This window comes from Mauremys reevesii, linkage group 27, assembly GCF_016161935.1.
Source record: "Mauremys reevesii isolate NIE-2019 linkage group 27, ASM1616193v1, whole genome shotgun sequence".
Taxonomy (NCBI): Eukaryota; Metazoa; Chordata; order Testudines; family Geoemydidae; genus Mauremys; species Mauremys reevesii.
In genome coordinates, this window is record NC_052649.1 from 3,798,703 (window position 1) to 3,817,893 (window position 19,191).

Genomic DNA, 19,191 nt, shown 5'->3' on the forward strand with positions numbered 1-19,191 from the left:
GAGAATGCCTTACTGCTAAATGATGAACTAGCATTCGGCTGAGCCCTCAAGGGTTAACACATTGTTAATGTAGCCTCCCACTGTACAAGGCAGCATGAATGGAGGGAGGGGAGACAGCATGGCAGACAGAGACACACACCCTTTGTGTGGGAGAGGGAGAGAGATGCACATTGCCCCTTTATGTATGCTGACTCCACTCTGAGTACATTGCCTTTAACAAAATCAGGAAGTTGAGACAGCATGTATGGCCAGCAAGTTCTCTTCCTCCTGAGCCCTGTCCTGTCCTCACCCTGCTCTCTATGGAGATGGGGTAAGCGGGGGACAGGAGTAGGGGGAGAGGGACACCCTGAAATTAGCCCCCCCACTTCTCCTCTCCCCTCCCCTGCACAGCAAGCAGGAGGCTCCCAGGAGCAGCTCTAAGGCGGAGGGCAGGAGCAACACATGGAAGTAGGGGGAGGGACAGCTGAGCTGCTGGCAATTGGTAGCCTGCTGGGCAGCTGCTGCACAGGGAACTTAGGGAAGCAGGGAGCTGATAGGGGGGCTGTTGGTCCGCCCTGGTTCCAAGCCCCCACCAGCTAGCTCCAATGGGCTGCTCTTCCTGCAAGCAGTGGACAAAGCAGGCGGCTGCCAAACAATGTAATAAGGGAGCACTGCACAACTTTAAACGAGCATGTTTCCTAATTGATCGGCAACATAACAACGTTAACCAGGACAACGTTAAGTGAGGAATTACTGTAACTGGAATGAGTGATCACAAGTCGAGTGCCAGAAGCAAAATCACTTTCATGTTTAGACTGAAGTGCTTGGTGTGGCGAAGTAGGACTGTTCTTAATGTTGCCTCTGAATTCTGTGTGGGTGCCTCAGTTTCTGTTCGATACTCTGTCTCCTGGCAATGAATGGCCCGGGCCCTTCTCCCCTGCAAGGTGATGCTAAAGATGTGGAAAAACAAAAAGATCAGGTAACCTCCTGGCCCGGGAAAAATACAAAGGCCAGAAAGGAGGGGCTGGAGGGGGTTTCAGTTTGGAGCTGGTTGGGGATGGAAAGTGAGGGCAGATGGGGTTATTTGGCTCGCTGGGCCCCAAAATGGACCCATCTGAGGGGTCCCGTTCTCTCTACCTACAAGCTCTGTTTTAAACTGTGTTCCTGTCATCTAATAAACCTCTGTTTTACTGGCTGGCTAAAAGTCACATCTAACTGCAAAGTGGGGGTGCGTGCAGGACCCTCTGGCTTCCCCAGGACCCCGCCTGGACGGACTTGCTGTAAAAAGCGCACAAAGGAGCATATGCTAAATGCTCCAAGGTCAAACCCAAAAAGGTGAAGCCGTGTGAGCTGCTTGCCCTAAAAACAGTCTGCTCCAAGAAAAAGAAGGCTCCCCAAAGTCCTGAGTGGCTTTGTGGGGAACGGTTCCAAAGCATCGCCCAGGATCTCCGTGACACTTGGTTTATGCTAAATGGAGTTAGTATGTTGTCTATGCAATATTTGTTGATAATTTCTTATGGTTACTCCTTACTTAAGGACCAGAGTGGGGATGTTGCAAACCTGGCTTAGTTAGGATGCTTTCATTTAACAGAAGGAAAATGCAAACTCTCCTAATTGTCCTGCCTGAATGCAGTCCACGTTCACATGACCTGAGTTCTTTTCATCTGCTAGCTCGTGGCCTATGTGAAATGGTGGAGTTCAGTTCCTAGTGGGCAGCTAACCACAACATCAAAAAACCCCACCATTACCACAGTGGTGGGACCTGGATGCTAATCTCCACCAAGAAGTAAATGCCACGGTTCTTATGCATCGTGACCCTGTACTTCTGACGAGGTGAGAGAACTTGTATGAAATGTTCTGACATTGGTTAGGCAAATGATCTAGCTTTGATTTTTGCTCCTCTCTGGGTGTCTTGTAGCCTGTGAGCTCGTTTGGGCAGGGGCTATCTCTGTTATGATTGGACAGCACCTACTGTGATGTGGATAATTAAAATATCTTATTTGAGTTAAACATTGACTTAAAAGGTGAACTTTCCTTGTGGTTCTGAAAAGTCCTTCTATCCATTCATGCAAGAGCTGACATTCTTGTGCTCTATGTCCCCCAGTAGTGACACTGAGCGCTTTCTACATAATGATGATTAAAGGGATTTTCTAGTACACTTACTATTCTTTTATAATTAGGTAAGAGATTGTGTATTCTCAATGCTGCAGTGTTCTTCTTAAAAGTATTTAGGGTGTGTGCTTTAAAAGCTACCACAAAAAGAAAAGGGCCCTGCTTGAAAGCCCTTACTGCTAAAAGAACAGGAGTACTAGTGGCACCTTAGAGACTAACAAATTTATTTCTGCATGAGCTTTCGGGAGCTACAGCCCACTTCTTCGGATGCATAGAATGGAACACACAGACAGGAGATATTTATACATACAGAGAACATGAAAAGGTGGAAGTGTGCATACCAACAGGAAGAGTCTAATCAATTGAGATGAGCTATCATCAGCAGGAGAAAAAAAACTTTTGAAGTGATAATTAAGATGACCCATAGAAGGTGTGAGGAGAACTTAACATAGGGAAATAGATTCAGTTAGTGTACTGACCCAACCATTCCCAGTCTCTGTTTAGGCCTGAGTTAATTGTGTCTAATTTGCATATTAATTCAAGTTCAGCAGTCTCTCTTTGGAGTCTGTTTTTGAAGTTTTTTTGTTGCAAAATTGCCACCTTCAAGTCTGTCACTGAGTGGTTAGAGAGGTTGAAGTGTTCTCCCACTGGTTTTTGAATGTTATAATTCCTGATGTCAGATTTGTGTCCATTTATTCTTTTGCGTAGAGACTGTCCAGTTTGGCCAATGTACATGGCATAATGATCCCTCACTCTCACAGATCTTGGGAGATAGGCCAGTCCTCGCTTATAGACAGCCTCCCAGCCTGAAGCAAATCCTCACCAGCAATTGCACACCATACAACATAAACAGTAACCCAGGAACCTATCCTTGCAACAAAGCCCGATGCCAGCTCTGTCCACATCTATTCAAGTGACACCATCATAGGATCTAATCACATCAGCCATGCCATCAGGGGCTCGTTCACCTGCACATCTACCAACGTGAGATATACCATCATGTGCCAGCAATGCCCCTCTGTCTGGATGTCCATCCACAATCACAACTCCAGATCTGAGCCAACTAACCTGCCTCACAAAAGTACAAGGTAAAGAACACGGAGCAGTAGGGGAAGGGAGAGAAAATAAACAATCAACCGAAGGGAGGAAAAATATTAGAGTTAAGTACAATTTTTCGATGGATAGTCTGAAATTGCATTGGATCGGTGACTGGGGGGTGGGGGAGAGCAGCACTTTGTTCCACACACTTGTTTAAAGAAATCTATCAGGTGGCCTAGCTGTTCCCCACTCCCCCAATATCAGGCATGAGGGAGTACAGAACAACATGACAGTTGACTGGGGATTTCAAAAGCAGGATAACTGCAATATGGATTAGTTCTACCTCTCTATCTGTACAGCTGTGTATTGAACTGTCCTAAGCTTCAGATGATCATGTAAGAAGTCACTTTAGTCACACAAGCCATTCCTGTTTGGTTGTTACTTTTATAATCCAGCCCTGATTGCTTTATCGTTAACCCACGCTGAGCACTGGTAAAAGCGAACCATCCAGATTTCACACCACCTAAAAATACTTCCCTGCTTTAAAGGGACACCATCTGGGGTGCAAAGGTGCCGCTAAAAGCAATGTGGTCCAAATGGCAACTGAATGCCAGTCTATGCAAAAGTGACCAGTCATCACACAACCAAAGCGTCCGCTGAGACAGAGGAGCTGAGAGAAGTTGTACAGCTGACAGAAGTAAATATCAAAGTTAAAAAGAAAAAAAAAGTAATGGAATATTGAGCATTTTTAAAAAATTGGTTATAACTGAACAATTTAGCACTGCTGAGGTTTTACAACTAATGAACACATTAAAGTGAAAAGAGAGCTGATAATTTTTTTTAAAAAAAACAAACATTTTTTCTTCAGAAAAAGAAAGTAATTTTTCCTCTACACTACAGCATGTGGAATTGCCACTACCTGTTTTATTCTATTGTCACGAAGAGGTAGATAAACAAATATGAATTGTTTATATATAAGGTCATGTCCCCTAGTTTGACATGCAGGAAGCTAATGTACTCCATAGGCACTGGCTGTTTAAGGAATAGCTGGGGGCTTCACATTGATTAAACCCCCCTCCTCTCCTATGTAGAGTGAAACTACAGATTTGTAGGTTTTTTAGTTCACTAGAACAGATCTAATTAAAGGGACAGTGTCAGGTTTTGTTTGTTTGTTTTTGTTTTGTTTAAGGAGGGAAAAAAATTATCCTTAAAGTCAGTGGAGTTTATCTTGGGATGAATTGGGTGCATCTTTAAAAAACATAATTTCCTTAACTCTTTTAACACACACTAAATAATTTTGTAAAGACCAGCTCTGCCCTGATTTATAGGCTGTGTAGTCCTATTAATTTCCCAGGATGTTAAATCTAAAGCAATTTTAGCTAAGAATCTAATTTGTGTTCCATTAATGACTTACTTTTTGCACTGTGATCTGTTTGGCTGCTGTTTAGAATCAATTTAATTTTTCAGTTCCTTCCCCACTGGCACACTTGCTGCTGTTTTCAGGTGGTGAAATACAGATTTCTACTGGAATCTTTCATTTAAAAAAGTATCCATGGAAACAGTTCTAGTTTGGCCAAATATTGCTTTTTGGGTCATAAAACCAACAGTGTGGGCCTGTGTTCACCTGACACCATCCCTTTAATCATTCACCGTTGAAGATCACCGCTCCTTTAACTGGTACACTGCACAGTTTACACCCTACCCGCTGCCTTTGGGAATGGGGACAATCACCTCTGTGGTGAGACGGCGACAGGCTTTTTCTCCCCTCCCACAGGCCAGTTTTGAAAGTGGCCCAGCTTTGCCCGCCGCCGCTCCTGCCGTGTCACAAACAGACCGCATGTCCGAGAGGTATTAATCTTGAACAAAATTTTAAAAATTCTGTAAAACAATAAAGCAGCAGGGTTCAAATGCATATTTAAATTAGGGATGAGCCGACTTTTAAAGGGTTCTGATTATCACCCTTTCACCCGGATGTCTATCTGAACCTCAGGGGCCCGAATGACACCACAGCTGGTATGTCCTACCCTTCCCAGGTCCTGGCTCCCACAAATCTGCTGTGTCGTTTTGACTCAGCAGGCTACTCCACCTTCTCCTACCAGGTCTCTTCCAGGGAGTGGAGGGGTGGCACCTTCTCCTTCCCAGTATTCCTTCAGAGAAGAGCCTGAGCCTTAGATTTAGCCCATTACTTCTTGTCTTACCTTCAGTGGACATGGAGAACAAATTATCACAGTCCTCTTTGTAACAAGCCCTTAACCTATTTGAAGATTATCAGCCCCCTCCCCCCACTTTTCTCAGGACTAAACATGCCCCATTGTTTTAACCTTTCCTCCTAGGTCAGGTTTGTTAAACCTTTGATCATTTTGGTTTCTCTCTTCCGGATCCTCTTTGTAATGATGGGAGTTCTTTTCACAGAATCATAGAACATCAGGGTTGGAAGGGACCTCAGGAGGTATCTAGTCCAACCCCCTGCTTAAATCGGGACCAATCCCCAACTAAATCATCCCAGCCAGGGCTTTTTCAGGCCTGACCTTAAAAACCTCTAAGGAAGGAGATTCCACCACCTTCCTAGGTAACCCATTCCAGAGTGTCACCACCCTCCTAGTGAAAAAGTTTTTCCTAATAGCCAACCTAAATCTCCCACACTGCAACTTGAGACCATTACTTCTTGTTCTGTCATCTGGTACCACTGAGAACAGTCTAGATTCATCCTCTTTGGAACCCCCTTTCAGGTAATTGAAAGCAGCTATCAAATCCCCCCTCATTCTTCTCTTCTGCAGCCTAAACAATCCCAGTTCCCTCAGCCTCTCCTCATAAGTCATGTGCTCCAGCCCCCTAACCATTTTTATTGCCCTCCGCTGGACTCTTTCCAATTTTTCCACATCCTTTTTGTAGTGTGGGGCCCAAAACTGGACACAGTACTCCAGATGAGGCCTCACCAATGTCAAATAGAGGGGAATGATCATGTCCCTCGATCTGCTGGCAATGCCCCTACTTATACAGCCCAAAATGCCATTGGCCTTCTTGGCAACAAGGGCACACTGACTCATATCCAGCTTCTTGTCCACTGTAACCCCTAGGTCCCTCTGTATCCTATCCCTACCCTCTAGCGTACCTACCACTCCTCCCAGTTTAGTGTCATCTGCAAACTTGCTGAGGGTGTAATCCATGCCATTCTCTAGATCATTAATAAAGATATTGAACAAAACCAGCCCCAGGACTGACCCTTGGGACACTCCGCTTGATACCAGCTGCCACCTAGACATGGAGCCATTGATCACTACCCATTGAGCCTGATGATCTAGCCAGCTTTCTAAACACCTTATAGTCCATTCATCCAGCCCATACTTCTTTAACTTGCTGGCAAGACTAAACATGCCCCATTGTTTTAACCTTTCCTCATAGGTCATGTGGGCGACCATCCAAGGCACAGTGGTCCAGGAGGTGCCATCCATGCCTCAAGCTCATGGGTGTAGGCTGCCAGAGCGGGAGTGAGTGCAGGCAAGCCTGTGCTTGGAGCCCCTGGCCAGCCAGCCAGGTGGTGGGCAATGTTGCCTGGAGCTGTCAGCCTGGTGGCAGGCAGCAAGGCTTGCCCCTTAGTGGAGCTAGTGGGTGAACCCCTGAGTTCCCCCTTCCTGTGGGCCCAGTGATCAGGGGTTGTACGGCCGGGGGAGCCCACAAGCTCAGAAACTCCCTCCTGTGCAGCCCAGCCTGGGTGGCTGGAGAGCGGCATCTGCTCGCCAGTCATCCAGTTCTGAAGGCAGCACCGCTGCCAGCAGCAGTGCCGAAGTCAGGGTGGCATGGTCTGGTATTGCTACTCTGACTTCTGCACTGCTGCTGGCAGCGATGCTGCCTTTAGAGCTGGAGGGAGGTGGCTGCTGGCAAGCCCCAGCACAAATTAAGCATTAGTGTTGGGGCTTGCTGATGCTGAGTCCTGGCACCGCTGGGCTCCCAGCCAGCAGCCACTGCTGTCCGGCCACAATACCATGTCACGCTTACTTCTCAGAAAAGTACTTCTGTGAAAAGTCAGTGTGGAGAGTAAAGGAGAGCAGGAGGCAGATTTAGGGGTTGCAGGGAAATGGGGTGTAGTGGATGTGGGGCCAGGAAGCGGGTGGGGACAGAGGATAGTAATGGGGTGAGAGATGGAGGAGATTAGATGTCAAGTCCCCAGACTGGGGTAGTGGTGGGTAGAGGAAATACCCTCCAAGTAGCCAGGGAAAACCAGTGTTGCATTATTGCCAGCTATTGCATATCACAGAAGTTTGTGGGCGTGCAGGAGGAGCTGTCATGACGATGCAAGAAGCTTCTCCCAGCCCTGTGATTTCCAGGGCTGGGCACGTGGCAGACCTCTGTGATGCTGTTTTGGAGGGAAGGACACAGCCCTGCCCTGCCACTGACCTAGCTTCATGTACGCTCCTATAGCAGAGAGAGTCCAGGGGCAGAAGGAGGGAGAGTGGGGTGACGGAAAAGCCTCCCACTGCTTTGGACAGGGCGGGATTAATCTTTTGTGGGGCATGGCATGGCAGGGGCAATATTTACAAATCTGCAGTTGCCGGACCCACAATGGCCCGCCTGGCCCTGTGCTGCCAGCATGCCCCTTCTGCTCAGGGGTGGGCCCATGTCACACCACCACCACCTGCCCAACACTGGAATACCCCCTGATTTCCTATGCCCAGCGCCCACCCCCAGACCCTGCCACAAATGCACAGCACCCTGCACACCACCACCCCTGCCCAGCGCTCCCTGCCCACAGCCCCACCACAACTGCCCAGCACCCCACACACCCCCACTCCCTAGTGCCCCAACACAGAGATCTTCCCCGCCCCCTTACAGCCCAGCACCCCCCCCCAGACCCTCCAGAGACCCACTCCCCCACACCCTGCCTCCTGGTCGCACTCACTGGCCCTCTGGGAGGCGACTGTGTCTGACGGGCTGAGCAGCCAGTGCAGTCAGGGCTGGTCCTGGGGTGGGGAATCGCTCCAGCCACTCGGGAGTGGTGCCATCAGCCAGGCTCCCTGAGGACCCACTTGCCTGGAGGGGCCCAGCCAAGCCTTCCTCCCCCCACCCCCCCATTGGCTGAGACTGGCCAGGTTTCTGCCCCAGTCCCAGGCGGCTCAGCTCCTGGGAGACAGGTGGGGCCCCGCGGGTGGTGGGAAGCAGAAATGGCCCAGAACCGGAGGTGCAGTGGGGTCTGGCCAGGGGGCAGAGAGGACCCGGCAGGTGGGGCCAAGGGGTGGAGAGGAGCCCTCGGCCGGCACTTGGGCAGGCCAAGAGGAGCAGGTGGTGTGCGGGGGGGGGGGGCAGTGGGCTGGGGGGGTCTCAGGGCACAGGACAAGCAGAGCAGGCCGGGTCCCCCTTCCGAGCATGGGCCCAGCTCCATGGCGCCATTGTAAACCCGGCCCTGGCTTTGGAACGTCTCCTCTGCTTGGGATCTGGGTAGAGGAGAAGGCGGGGAGGGAAGGAGCGTTTTGAGGGAGTTGGTGAGGTGGTGTTGGTGGGTCCCGGGAAGGGGAGAGGGTAAGTGAAGCAGCCAGGGAGAGGAGCCCTTTTTTTGTGTGCATCAAAAGTTGACTTTTCAATCTGAAATGACCACACCCAGCCAGAAGAGTAGAGGGCTGTTAAAAGTAAACAGACCAACTGAAAAGACCTGGTTTGATGCTGGCTTTAAAATCTCATGATTTTATTTTTTTTTTGGGGGGGGGGGAGGAGTGTGGAATCCAACTATGATTTTTTATGTCTGGTGGTTGGCAGGACTGAAGGGGGCTCCCCTCTGGTGTCAGGGCCTGGGATGGTGCCTCCCTCCCCTGGCTTTCTGATCCAGGAAGTAGATCTGAGGCTGTGACTTCTGTTCCCAGGAATGGAGCTGGCAGTCCCCTTCCTCAGCTGCCAGAGGAGGGCTGCCTGGGGAGCCAGAAAAGCCACCCACCTCTGCTGCCCAAGGTAAGCCCAGCTGGGGCAAGTAGGATTCCTGGGGGGGTCGGGGCACCCAGCAATCCTGGGTGCTGCAGGCCTCAGCTCCTGCTGAGCTCTAAGCAGGGGCTTGAGGCTCAAGACTATTAGGCCTAGTGGTTTATTAACCCTGACCTTCTCATTGTCCCCGTTCTTGTCCTTCTGCCTCCTTGGCATGCAAATCACACCTCCTAACTGGGATGTAACTGGCTCCCCTTCTGACAACATGACCCCCAGGAGCAAGGACCGAAGCCTTAGCCCGCCCGAGCCCTGCTGCACTGGGTGTGGAGACCAAAGCCTGAGCCCCACTGTCCCTGGCAGGGGGCCTGTAACCTGAGCCCCGCCCTTGGGCTTTGGCATTGGCCCAGGGTGGTGGGACTCAGACTTTGGCTTCAGCCCTGGGCCCCAGCAAGTCTAAGCCAGTCCTGGCAACCCCATTAAAATGGGGTCTTGACCCACTTCAGGGTCCCTACCCACAGTTTGAGAACCACTGGTCTAAGAAGACCAACTAGACCAAAGGATGGTGGGTAAATCATTAGAGGCACAGAGGGGTGAAGGGACTTGCTTAAGGTCACACAGCTGCCCAGTGAGGGAGCTGGGAACAGAACCCACCTCTCCTGACTCTCTCTCCAATATCCTCCCTGCTAGACGATGCTGCCTTTCAGCTGATGAAAGCCTCTCCGTGGTGCAGGTGAGCTTGGTTAGAGGGGTTATATGTGGCCCTGAGTCATATGGCAGTGGCAGCTAACTGTTAGCTGAAAGAATAAAACCAAACCAAACTGCTATAGGCAGGGTTCCTACTGTCTGTGCTGACAACTATGATTTGATCCAAACCAGAGCAATTATTAGCTAAAACTGGCCCACAGACTTTGCTCCTGCATAGTGGAATGAGCTGGATTATAAGGTTAAAAATAATTTAACAAGTTGTTTTACTGGTGAATTGTATTTATCCAGTGGTTTCTTTCTGGCACTGGCGTTCTGGGTTGCCTTTCTTATGAGGCCTGTATCTACACAGGTCAGTATGTGTTCTCTTTCTACATTTCCAAAATAAAATTTATTTTGCTTAGTTTGCAGCTTAAAGATCAATATTTATGTCCTTTCTAAGTTGACCAGTAGTTTGTTTGCTGTATATTTCTAGTAGGCTTTTGTTCTCATGGAGAGAATTTTGCATAGGGTGATGGTACAGCTGAGAGGAAGCTTTTTACCTTTTGAGTAGTTTGGCTGAAAATCTCAGCATTGAGAACATTTCCAGTAGCATTGCTGGGTTGTCACTGGCTATATTGAAATGGACAAGGCTTCTCCTTTTGGCTTAGGTGTTGTGAAGTTTGTCATTAACCTGATTTTAATAGACTGACACATAATTGAATTAGATTTTATGTTTTTTCACCAACAATTTGACTTTGCAGCAGTTCCCGGTTTCTAGTTTTGTGCCACGCTAAAGCAATTGCTTTTTAAAAAAGCCCACAGAGCAGGTAAATATTTTCTCCTAGCTCATTTTAGGTGGTTTTGTTTATAAACCTCTTCAGGGTACAGATGTGTTTGATGCTTTGATTCTCAGGTAGGTCTGCAGCTACTGGGTGGGGCTGTAGATACTGAGTATCAGGTGCAGGGCTGGCATTGGATATACCTGTGTGGGTGGGGCTTTAGATACTAAATACCTGGAGCTAAGATGGTATTGGGTGCCTGTGTACTAGGGGTGTGAGTTTCTGGGAAGGTTTGACAGCTCTCTTTGCCATATAGCTCAGATTAGTGCAATTGGTTACTTGTGGGGAGCTCATGGTCATTGGGGGTGTTTGGTTAGAATCAGCATGTTCTGGGAATGGATCTTTCCTTATTCCTGGGCTTCCAGCTGCCAGAGGATGCCGAAATCTTACTGCAGGTTTGATTGTGGCTTCTTGTTGTTGTGTATGTGGTGGTTTTATTTTTTTTAAGTGGAATAACTGAGCAAAAAGGATTTGTCTCTAATTTCTGCCCATTGTGTTCAGGCTTCAGATTTTCTGGGGGAAGCTCTGCAAATGGAAACCCAGCGCAGTTCCATTGAGCTGGGCTATTGAGTTTGGCAGATATTTACTTTGACTATAGTAGCAGTGACTACGCACTGTCTGGGGTTAAAGGGAAGAGCCTTCCTGGAATTGAAGCTCAGGGATTCTAGTGTTTGATACTAGCTAGGGGAGGAAACCCCTTGGCTGCAGAACAGCTCTCCTTGTAAACAAACGGCAGTAGCATTTGCTTTAGCTTCTTAAAAGCTAACCTGATCTGCTCAAACAGGCAAAACACACGTCACTCCCTCCCATAGTAAAGGTGCTTCTTATGCCTGAGGGCTGGTGTGGGTATGGGCCTTTCTTTGACTTGCAAAGGCTATAATGTTCTGGGCTGAAATGGGGCTTTCTGCTTGACTGTCAGCAAAGTTGTAGAGATCCCCAGTCAGTGCATGTCTCTCTCCTCTCCTTATAGGTGGGTTGATGGCTAATTTTAATAAAACTCTTTCTAAATTAAACCAATTTGTTGTCTACTGCTGATGCTTTTAAAACAAATATACTAGAATCTTAGTGTAAAAAGCTAAACAGGGATGAGAGAGCCTCATCTGTTAGGAGACATTTTAAATAATTGTTAGGCATTTCCACGTAGACAGATCGGGAAGGGGTTGTTTTAAAACCTGTAACAACAACAAAGTTGGTGCTAAAGGGGGAATTTATAGGAGGAAACTGCTGTGTATGTAATGATTAAATGGGATAATGAAACGACTGTCTAACTTTTGACCCTGACCCCAAAGAATGATGGGAGCCTTCATACAGGGTCTTAATGATGCCTTATGAGCTTTAAGAAAAGGTGTGTAAATCAAACCAACTTGATGTTTTTTGAATATGCTATAATCATAATTAAGTATTTTTAAAACATCTAAAAAGTTGCACACATCTCATAGCTATATTGAATGATGCGGGGGGTAGAGGGGAGAAGAAACTACTGCTGCTTTGATGTTTAAACTCAGCCACTTCTTGTCCCAAAAAGAAAACTGATCATAATGCCTCAGAATAAAGGGTACTAAAAATAGAGAAGAGGGACTTAGTGCGAAGGAACCCAGTAAATCCCAGGAAGGCCGCAATCATAGATATGTTTAAACATCTGTCTTCCACATTGATCGATAAGAGTAAATGCAGAAGTAATCTTGTATTCCCTGATTGCCTGTATTTCTGCCAACAAAAAGACTTGAATGTAAGGTGTTCTCAAAAATACACCTCACTTTATGACCGCCCATGCCCTAATAGTAATGAGACCCTTCCCCCGACTTCAAGTCAATGCTTTTGTGTTGAATCATTGTACTTGCAGCTGGTTGTATTCGCTCATCTCAAAACTTTGCATACGGTTGTAAGACTTTTGGTGCTTTACAAATGACCTCTAATCAGGAGAGTAGCCATATTGACTTCAATAAAATAATAAGAAATTACTTTAATGAATAAGGATTTCAAGATTAAGCCTATAGATAAAAGGCTAACAAAATCTTTACTTTTGGGGAGGAGATTGTGGAATTATTGCACTTAGCATTTAAGACAGACATGTAATGCTTTCTTTACAATCTTTCTCCTACCACCAGCCAAAAAGTAACCGATCTTATTATGATCCGGCAAATGAGGCAATACTGATACCAGGAATAAAGCTCACAATTATTAAATGTTTACAGGACTGGGCCTCAGTTTTATTTTTAGTTCGGAATGTCTTTTATGTTTGTTTTTATTATCTTCTTTGTTTAGTTTCTGGAATTTTATTCTTCAAGGTAATAATTTTAAAAGGGAGAGGGGGGCAAAATTAATTTTTTTGGTTTGTTTAAAATATCCACAGTTTTTATAATCTCCCTGTACTTGTGTGCTCTGGCTTTTTTTTTTGTAATGACTTTTTTTTTATGACTATCTGGTAGTTTCTTTTGTGTGAATAGGATTGAAAATGACTTGAGGATGTAAGCCTGACAAATAGTAGCTTTTTTTTTTTCCAGAGTTATTGTTTTCTCTTGAATTTTTTCCTTCACAATACAATTTGAGTGATCTTAAGTAAAATGATATATAAAACAAAAGGGACAATGCGTTTTACAATGCATAAAAGTAACAAATATTTCCATGATGTGTTTTTTTGTTTTGTTTAATGGTAACTTAAACGTTTGTACTTCCCCTCCCCCCCCCCAATTGTTCTGTATGTGAAAAACTTAAACAAACCAAAGAAAATTTATGGTTAAAACGTCGCCATTGCTGGGTGATCTCAAATTACTCCTCTCCAGTTAGTCTGGCTCAAGGGAAAGTGCCACACTGCAAAATGGCTCGGGTGAGCAGCACCGTGTAGGAAGGCTATTCCTCCAGTTTTAAACCAGACAGTCCTCTTTTGGGTGACTTGTCCCCCGGCTGGTACTGAGACAAAACCAGACTTGATTTTATCCAGTATCAGGCGAGGGACGCCATTTTGAAGAATGCGCCATTCTACTTCCGCCTATGTGAGTGGAGCGGCATGGTCTTCAAAATGGCATCCTCTGTGCAGCATGAGATTGTATGCACCAGGCATGCGAGGTCATGCTGGTGGGGGCGGGCCCACACCATTCCCAGAAGTACCAGAGTGTCCATTATTCTGGGGATGTGTGCGTGGCCACCCTAGCACAGAGCAATTGTGTTAATGGCTGACCAGCTGTAGTCCATACACCTGATGGGCCAGCTAACTTGAGCTAAAAGCATCCCTACTTGGAGTTCAGGGGGTTTGTGTGTGAACAGAACTTGAGTTAATTCTTCAGTGAAGACAAACTCTATAATGAACTCACTTCTCTGTTAAGACGTGATTCTGCAAACACGTAGGCAAGTGAGTAACTTACTTGCTCAAAAAATACTACGGAAGTAATGGGGAGTAGCTTGTGTGAGTGAAATGACTCTTCCCTGTGTACATGTTCTTGCAGGATGGGGCCCTTCATGATGGACAGCATTCCAAGTCTAGCTGGACTTTCCCCTCACACTGTGCTGTTTGTATAAGTGCCATTTCCTTTCTTGGTCAATGTAAATAAGCCACAGTGGTATTGCTAATGTCGGGCTAGGTCCTGGAATAGGTTTTGTGGGACTGGATTTCCTCCTTTTGAGTCCTGTTGGTGCCCAGTTTCAGGATCAGTTTCCCCTCACATGATCTTAATTGTCTCTATCAAAATACATAGACTTAATTATAAAACTTGTTTTTTTATGATGTGAGAAATCCATTTCTCCTTAAATTCAGGATTCCCATCTCATTCCCTCCCGCCGATAAGCTGATGAGCTTAAAGCACAAGAAGTGGAGCAGAGGGTGCTTCCATCTTAAATGGGCTTATTTAGAAGAGATTGTTATAGACGATTTAGGTGTGTTTTTTTTAGTCCACCAGTGTTCATAGCGTGGCTTGTTTAAATGGTGGGCCCAAATGTTCAAACCCAGGTGCCTAAATTTAGGCACCCAAAGAGAAGTTGACTCTTCACCCCCCCCCCCCCAAATTCTGAACAACTGCACTTTGGGGCTTCAGTATTTTCATGATAGGCAGATAGCAAGTTATTAAATACACATATGTGCAATGAATACCACAGCTCTGTATGGACATGACTTAGTACACTCCTTTTAAGGAAGTCTGCACTGGTGGGGGGAGTTGCGGGACCAATGTCCAGTGCAGTTAAAACATATTGTGGATTGCCACGGACTCGCAGGGGCGAAAGAAAATGCAGGCCTGTTATTTACCAGGCTGCACGTGGCAACAGACTATATTGGTAAGGGATGCAAGGAGAGTGTGGGTCACGATGCAAACTGCACACACACACACACACACACACTAAACTTAATTTAAAAGTTTTATTGGGGATAATTACAAGGGGTAAAGGAGCAGTGTATGATTAGCTAATAGAGTTAATGAAACTTAAAACACACAATGACTAAAATATCTACTAACAATATTTATAAACAAAGATGCAGCATTTAGTAATAACTGATACTTACAAATACAAACCAACGCATAACGACCGGCAAACGTAGAAGCTCTGTTTGAAACACGTGAGCTGAGAGAGAGGCTTCGAGGTGATCAGGCTCGGTTACGGGCATACACAGGATACACGGGTATACACAGGATTCGTTTTTCTTTCTCCTCTCCCTGCCTGCACATGGCAGGCCATAAAGTACCCACTATGACATCATAGAAGTGTCATAGGGGACGGGGCCCAAAACCTGTTTGTGTTTGTTTCTGATTGGCACAAGCAAAGTTTACACCAAGTAGGGGAGCAGGTGCCTAAAAGTCTGGCTTCGCCCCCAAAAGGTGAGGAAATGCATATTGGTTTAGAATGCGTTCAACACTGAATGACAAAAGAGGCCAGGGCAATACTGGTATGGCAAGTTCTACAGGATGCAGACAGGAACTCACCTCAACACATATCAGAGGGGTTAGTCTGTATCCATGTTTGTAGTTAAAACAAACTACATATTTCTCTACTAGCTATTATTTGAACAGAACTGATTTCAGATAACAGAACTGTCGTAATAGTACAAAAGCACCTTTTGTAAGCTGAACCCTGATGAACAGCAACAAAAATGCAGGGCCATAGACTCTCCCAGCCAATTCACACCCCAACTCATCCTAAATGGTAAACCAACCCACAAAGCAAAGTGCAGAACAAAACCCATTTGCTGTCTCTGAAAAGTCCACAAAGAACAGCTCAGTGCTGAGGAGCTGCCAATAGCCATGAAAACCCTGAAATGTGGAACGGCAGCTGGTATGTCTAACACACTCATCCTCTGTTTTAGGATGAGAGAACAGATGTGACTGCTTGACTTTTCCAGTTCCTTCTAGAGACTATGCAAATAACCCAGGTTGCACGACTCAAACCATATGAAGACCCTAACTTCAAGGCGTTCTTGCCCAATATCCTTTGTTCAACTTGCAAGTTATGTGAGCAGAGGATAATGGGTAGGACAGTGCTAATAGTTGAAGGGTGTTTCTCCCCAGGATGTTCATGCTGTTCCTAAGCTGTAAATTTTTTATTTATTTTTTGACACTATCGTATGTCTGCTGAAACTTGCAAAAATTTTGAGAAATAGCAAGATGGTCCAGGTCCCCTCTCTGCTTGAGAATCAATGTTTCTTTGTCGAGGTGGATGGTCAGAAAAGTTGATGGTGTGCTCAATAGAATGGCCTGTCCCCACATTCAGTGCTCTCACCTTTGCTGCTTATTGTATACCCAAATGACCAACCAGAACTCCCTGATGTGTGAAGATTCATTTGTGCAGATGATGTTTGCATTGCTACCTGCCAGGAAAGATTTGAGAACATTGAATGCATTTTAACTGGTTCCTTGAGTGCACAAGGAAAATACTATTGCACGTGGTTTCTGAATGCCTCCCTAGTAAGACAAAAGTGTGAAGGGCCAGATTAACCCACCACTGGGCCATAGGCAAACACACACTTAGGGGTTGCAGTGCAAACTGTGACTAACTCATTATACCAAACACATGTCTTATATTTTACCTTAGAGGATATTTATCCATAAAGATATCTACAGACAGCTCATAACTTGTTAAGGCTTGGAGCCACTGTGACCTGTATGTAACGGGTAATATTTCAGGAATAATGTGTAACAATTAATCACTATGGATAATACGTCTTGGTGATGGCCTATTAAGGCTGGAGGCAGTTGTCACCCTGCCATCCTTATCTGGTGATGCAACGCAAGGCTCAGTTGTTTAGGCTTGTTTAATACCAAGACTTTCAATGGAAAACCACCAGAGACAACTGCAAACAATCAAAACCTCTTGAAGGTAAAAAATGAATATTAGGGCAAACCCCCATTTGGTTATATCTATAAATAGGAACAAGACTATTTCAGTATAACAGAGAGGAGGGACAGAGCCTCTGCATCCGTTCACTGAGGAAAGCAGGGATGTTCTCATGGAAAAACTGGATCCTGGTTCTTGTGAAGCCATCCAGTTCTGCAACTGAACTTGGTGGGGGACCCTACTTCATTAAATAGGAAAGGTAACTTGATAAGTGTAGACCCAGGTTCACTTCTTATGCTTTTTGTTTTGTATTATAACCATTTGTTTCCACCACCCTTTCTTGTTTCTACTTAATTCTTCTTTCTTAAATAAAACCATCCACCTGGTTTTGTTAGAAGTGCTCACAAGTGCTGTGTAGTTTTCAGTAGCTGTGGTTTAAGGGAAAACTAGTTAACTGGGGCACACTGCTTCCATGGAGGCAGAGGATCCAGGATTTCTGTGAGTAGCTTGTGTTAGGGGCTGGATATCACAGGGAAATGCTTCAAAGGGACTCGAAGATCAGAGTACACACCTTGTTAACCTGCAAGGTGAGGACAGGGCTGGCATAGCCCGGAGGAGAATGCTTGAGTGAGTGAAAGGCTGGTGGTAGTAGGGAGTTGCAGCCACTATTTTCCATGAGGCAGTGTAGCCCGGCAGTTTTTCATGAGTTTCCCTGAAGACGATCTTATGCACTGAGCAGCCTCTGCTGACAGAAACTTCAGTAAGGAGGGGAAAAAATGCTGAAAATCATGAAGGGGAGGTGTGTGTATAGTTATTACTTTTTTCCAAAAGCTACCTGTTGCACCAGATCTACCCACAAAACAGGGCACGGGGGAGGGATGTGCATTCTGGTTGCTTTGTGGCATTCTAAAGTGTGCGCGTCTGAACCACTGTCCTATAATTGGTATAAGCAGCCTCCCAACATGGGTAGTCAGTCTTTCCTAAGGCTATGGCTACACTTAAACGCGCTGCCTTGGCAGCGCTTTGAAGCGCTAAGTGTAGTCAAAGCGCCAGCGCTGGGAGAAAACTCTCCCAGCGCTGTCCGTACTCCACCTCCTCAGGGGAATAACGGACAGCGCTGGGAGGCTCCCAGCGCTGGGGCTTTGACTACACTGGCGCTTTGTAGCGCCGCAATTTGCAGCGCTGCAGAGGGTGTGTTTTCACACCCTGCTGCAGCGCTGCAAATTTGTAAGTGTAGCCAAGCCCTAAGTATAATCAAGGCATGAGGCATTTTTATTTTGTTTGGTAGAAAAACTCTTCTGAACATGAAGAAGAGATTCAGATCTGCAGGATGTGGGTGGAAGGGAGGAAAAACCCAAGCTGAAATGCAGAGTTTAGAAATGCAGTCACAGAGCTAAAAGCTTCTAAATGCTGCCTCATTGCTTACAGAAGTCTTCTTTTTGTCCATTTAATGCAGTATGAAATACTTCCTTATCCTGCTCTCGTGTACAATCGTTGTGTTTTTGGCCTCCATGCGCTGGCAGAGGCCAGCTGAAAGTCAGATCAAGGAAGAGATTTCAGAGGCTCGGTCTGACCTGAAACTTCTATCACCAGAAAAATACAAGTCCTTGTTTATCTACAATGGAATTTGGTAAGTTCCCTTGCTGATATGTAGCTAGATTTTTTTTTTTTGTAAATACTTCCAAAGGAAAAGGTTTGCTAATGTTTGTTTGGATTGTTAAACTTGCTCCAGCTGTTAATGCCCATATTGCAGAAAGTTAATTTCAGGTTTGGGATTATGATGATTTGCACTAGTTGCCTATTTCATCTGATCCAGGGATAAAAATCACAGGATCTTTGAGACTAATTGAAGCATCTGGGTTGTTAGATGCTTGTTATAAATTGGTTATGAACAAGCTACAGACAAAACTTATTTGCAAAAATTAATTCTGCAAATAAAGTTGACTAACAGACTTGAGAAAATTGCAAAGTTTGTTCACGGGGCCGGGGAGGAGGGATACAAGGAACAATTTAACTGAATCTATTCCTTTGGCTCTGTCTAGTCAATCACAGCAATTAGAACTGTAATGGGGGGTGGGGGGGGGAACCTTAAAAAGTGCTTAAATCCCATTGACTTTCAATGAGACTTAAGCCACTCATGGTACATCTACACGGCAAAAAACAAACAAGCCCCAGACCCAGCAGGAGCAAGTCTCACAGCCCAGGTCTACAGATTCAGGCTGGCACTATGGGGCTAAAAATAGCTGTAGAGACATTTCCACTGGGCTCTGAATTCCAGTGAGGGTGGGGCTCAGAGCCCAAGCTCCAGCCTGAGCAGGCATGTCTGCATTGTTATTTTTAGCCCTGTAGCGTGCGTTAGCCCAAATCTGTCCGC

At 45.9% G+C, this 19,191-nt stretch overlaps 1 protein-coding gene across 1 annotated transcript in view; it reads left to right on the top strand.

Annotated features, from left to right (window-relative positions):
• The first annotated feature begins 9,044 nt into the window (after positions 1–9,044).
• Positions 9,045–19,191, top strand: part of LOC120392292 (beta-1,4 N-acetylgalactosaminyltransferase 2-like) — a 30,867-nt gene continuing 20,720 nt past the window's right edge. Inside the window, exons 1-3 of the mRNA XM_039516997.1 lie at positions 9,045–9,066; positions 9,724–9,766; positions 18,274–18,447. Coding sequence (XP_039372931.1) covers positions 9,744–9,766; positions 18,274–18,447 — 197 coding nt within the window. The 5' untranslated portion in view covers positions 9,045–9,066; positions 9,724–9,743. The remainder of the gene's footprint in view (positions 9,067–9,723; positions 9,767–18,273; positions 18,448–19,191) is intronic.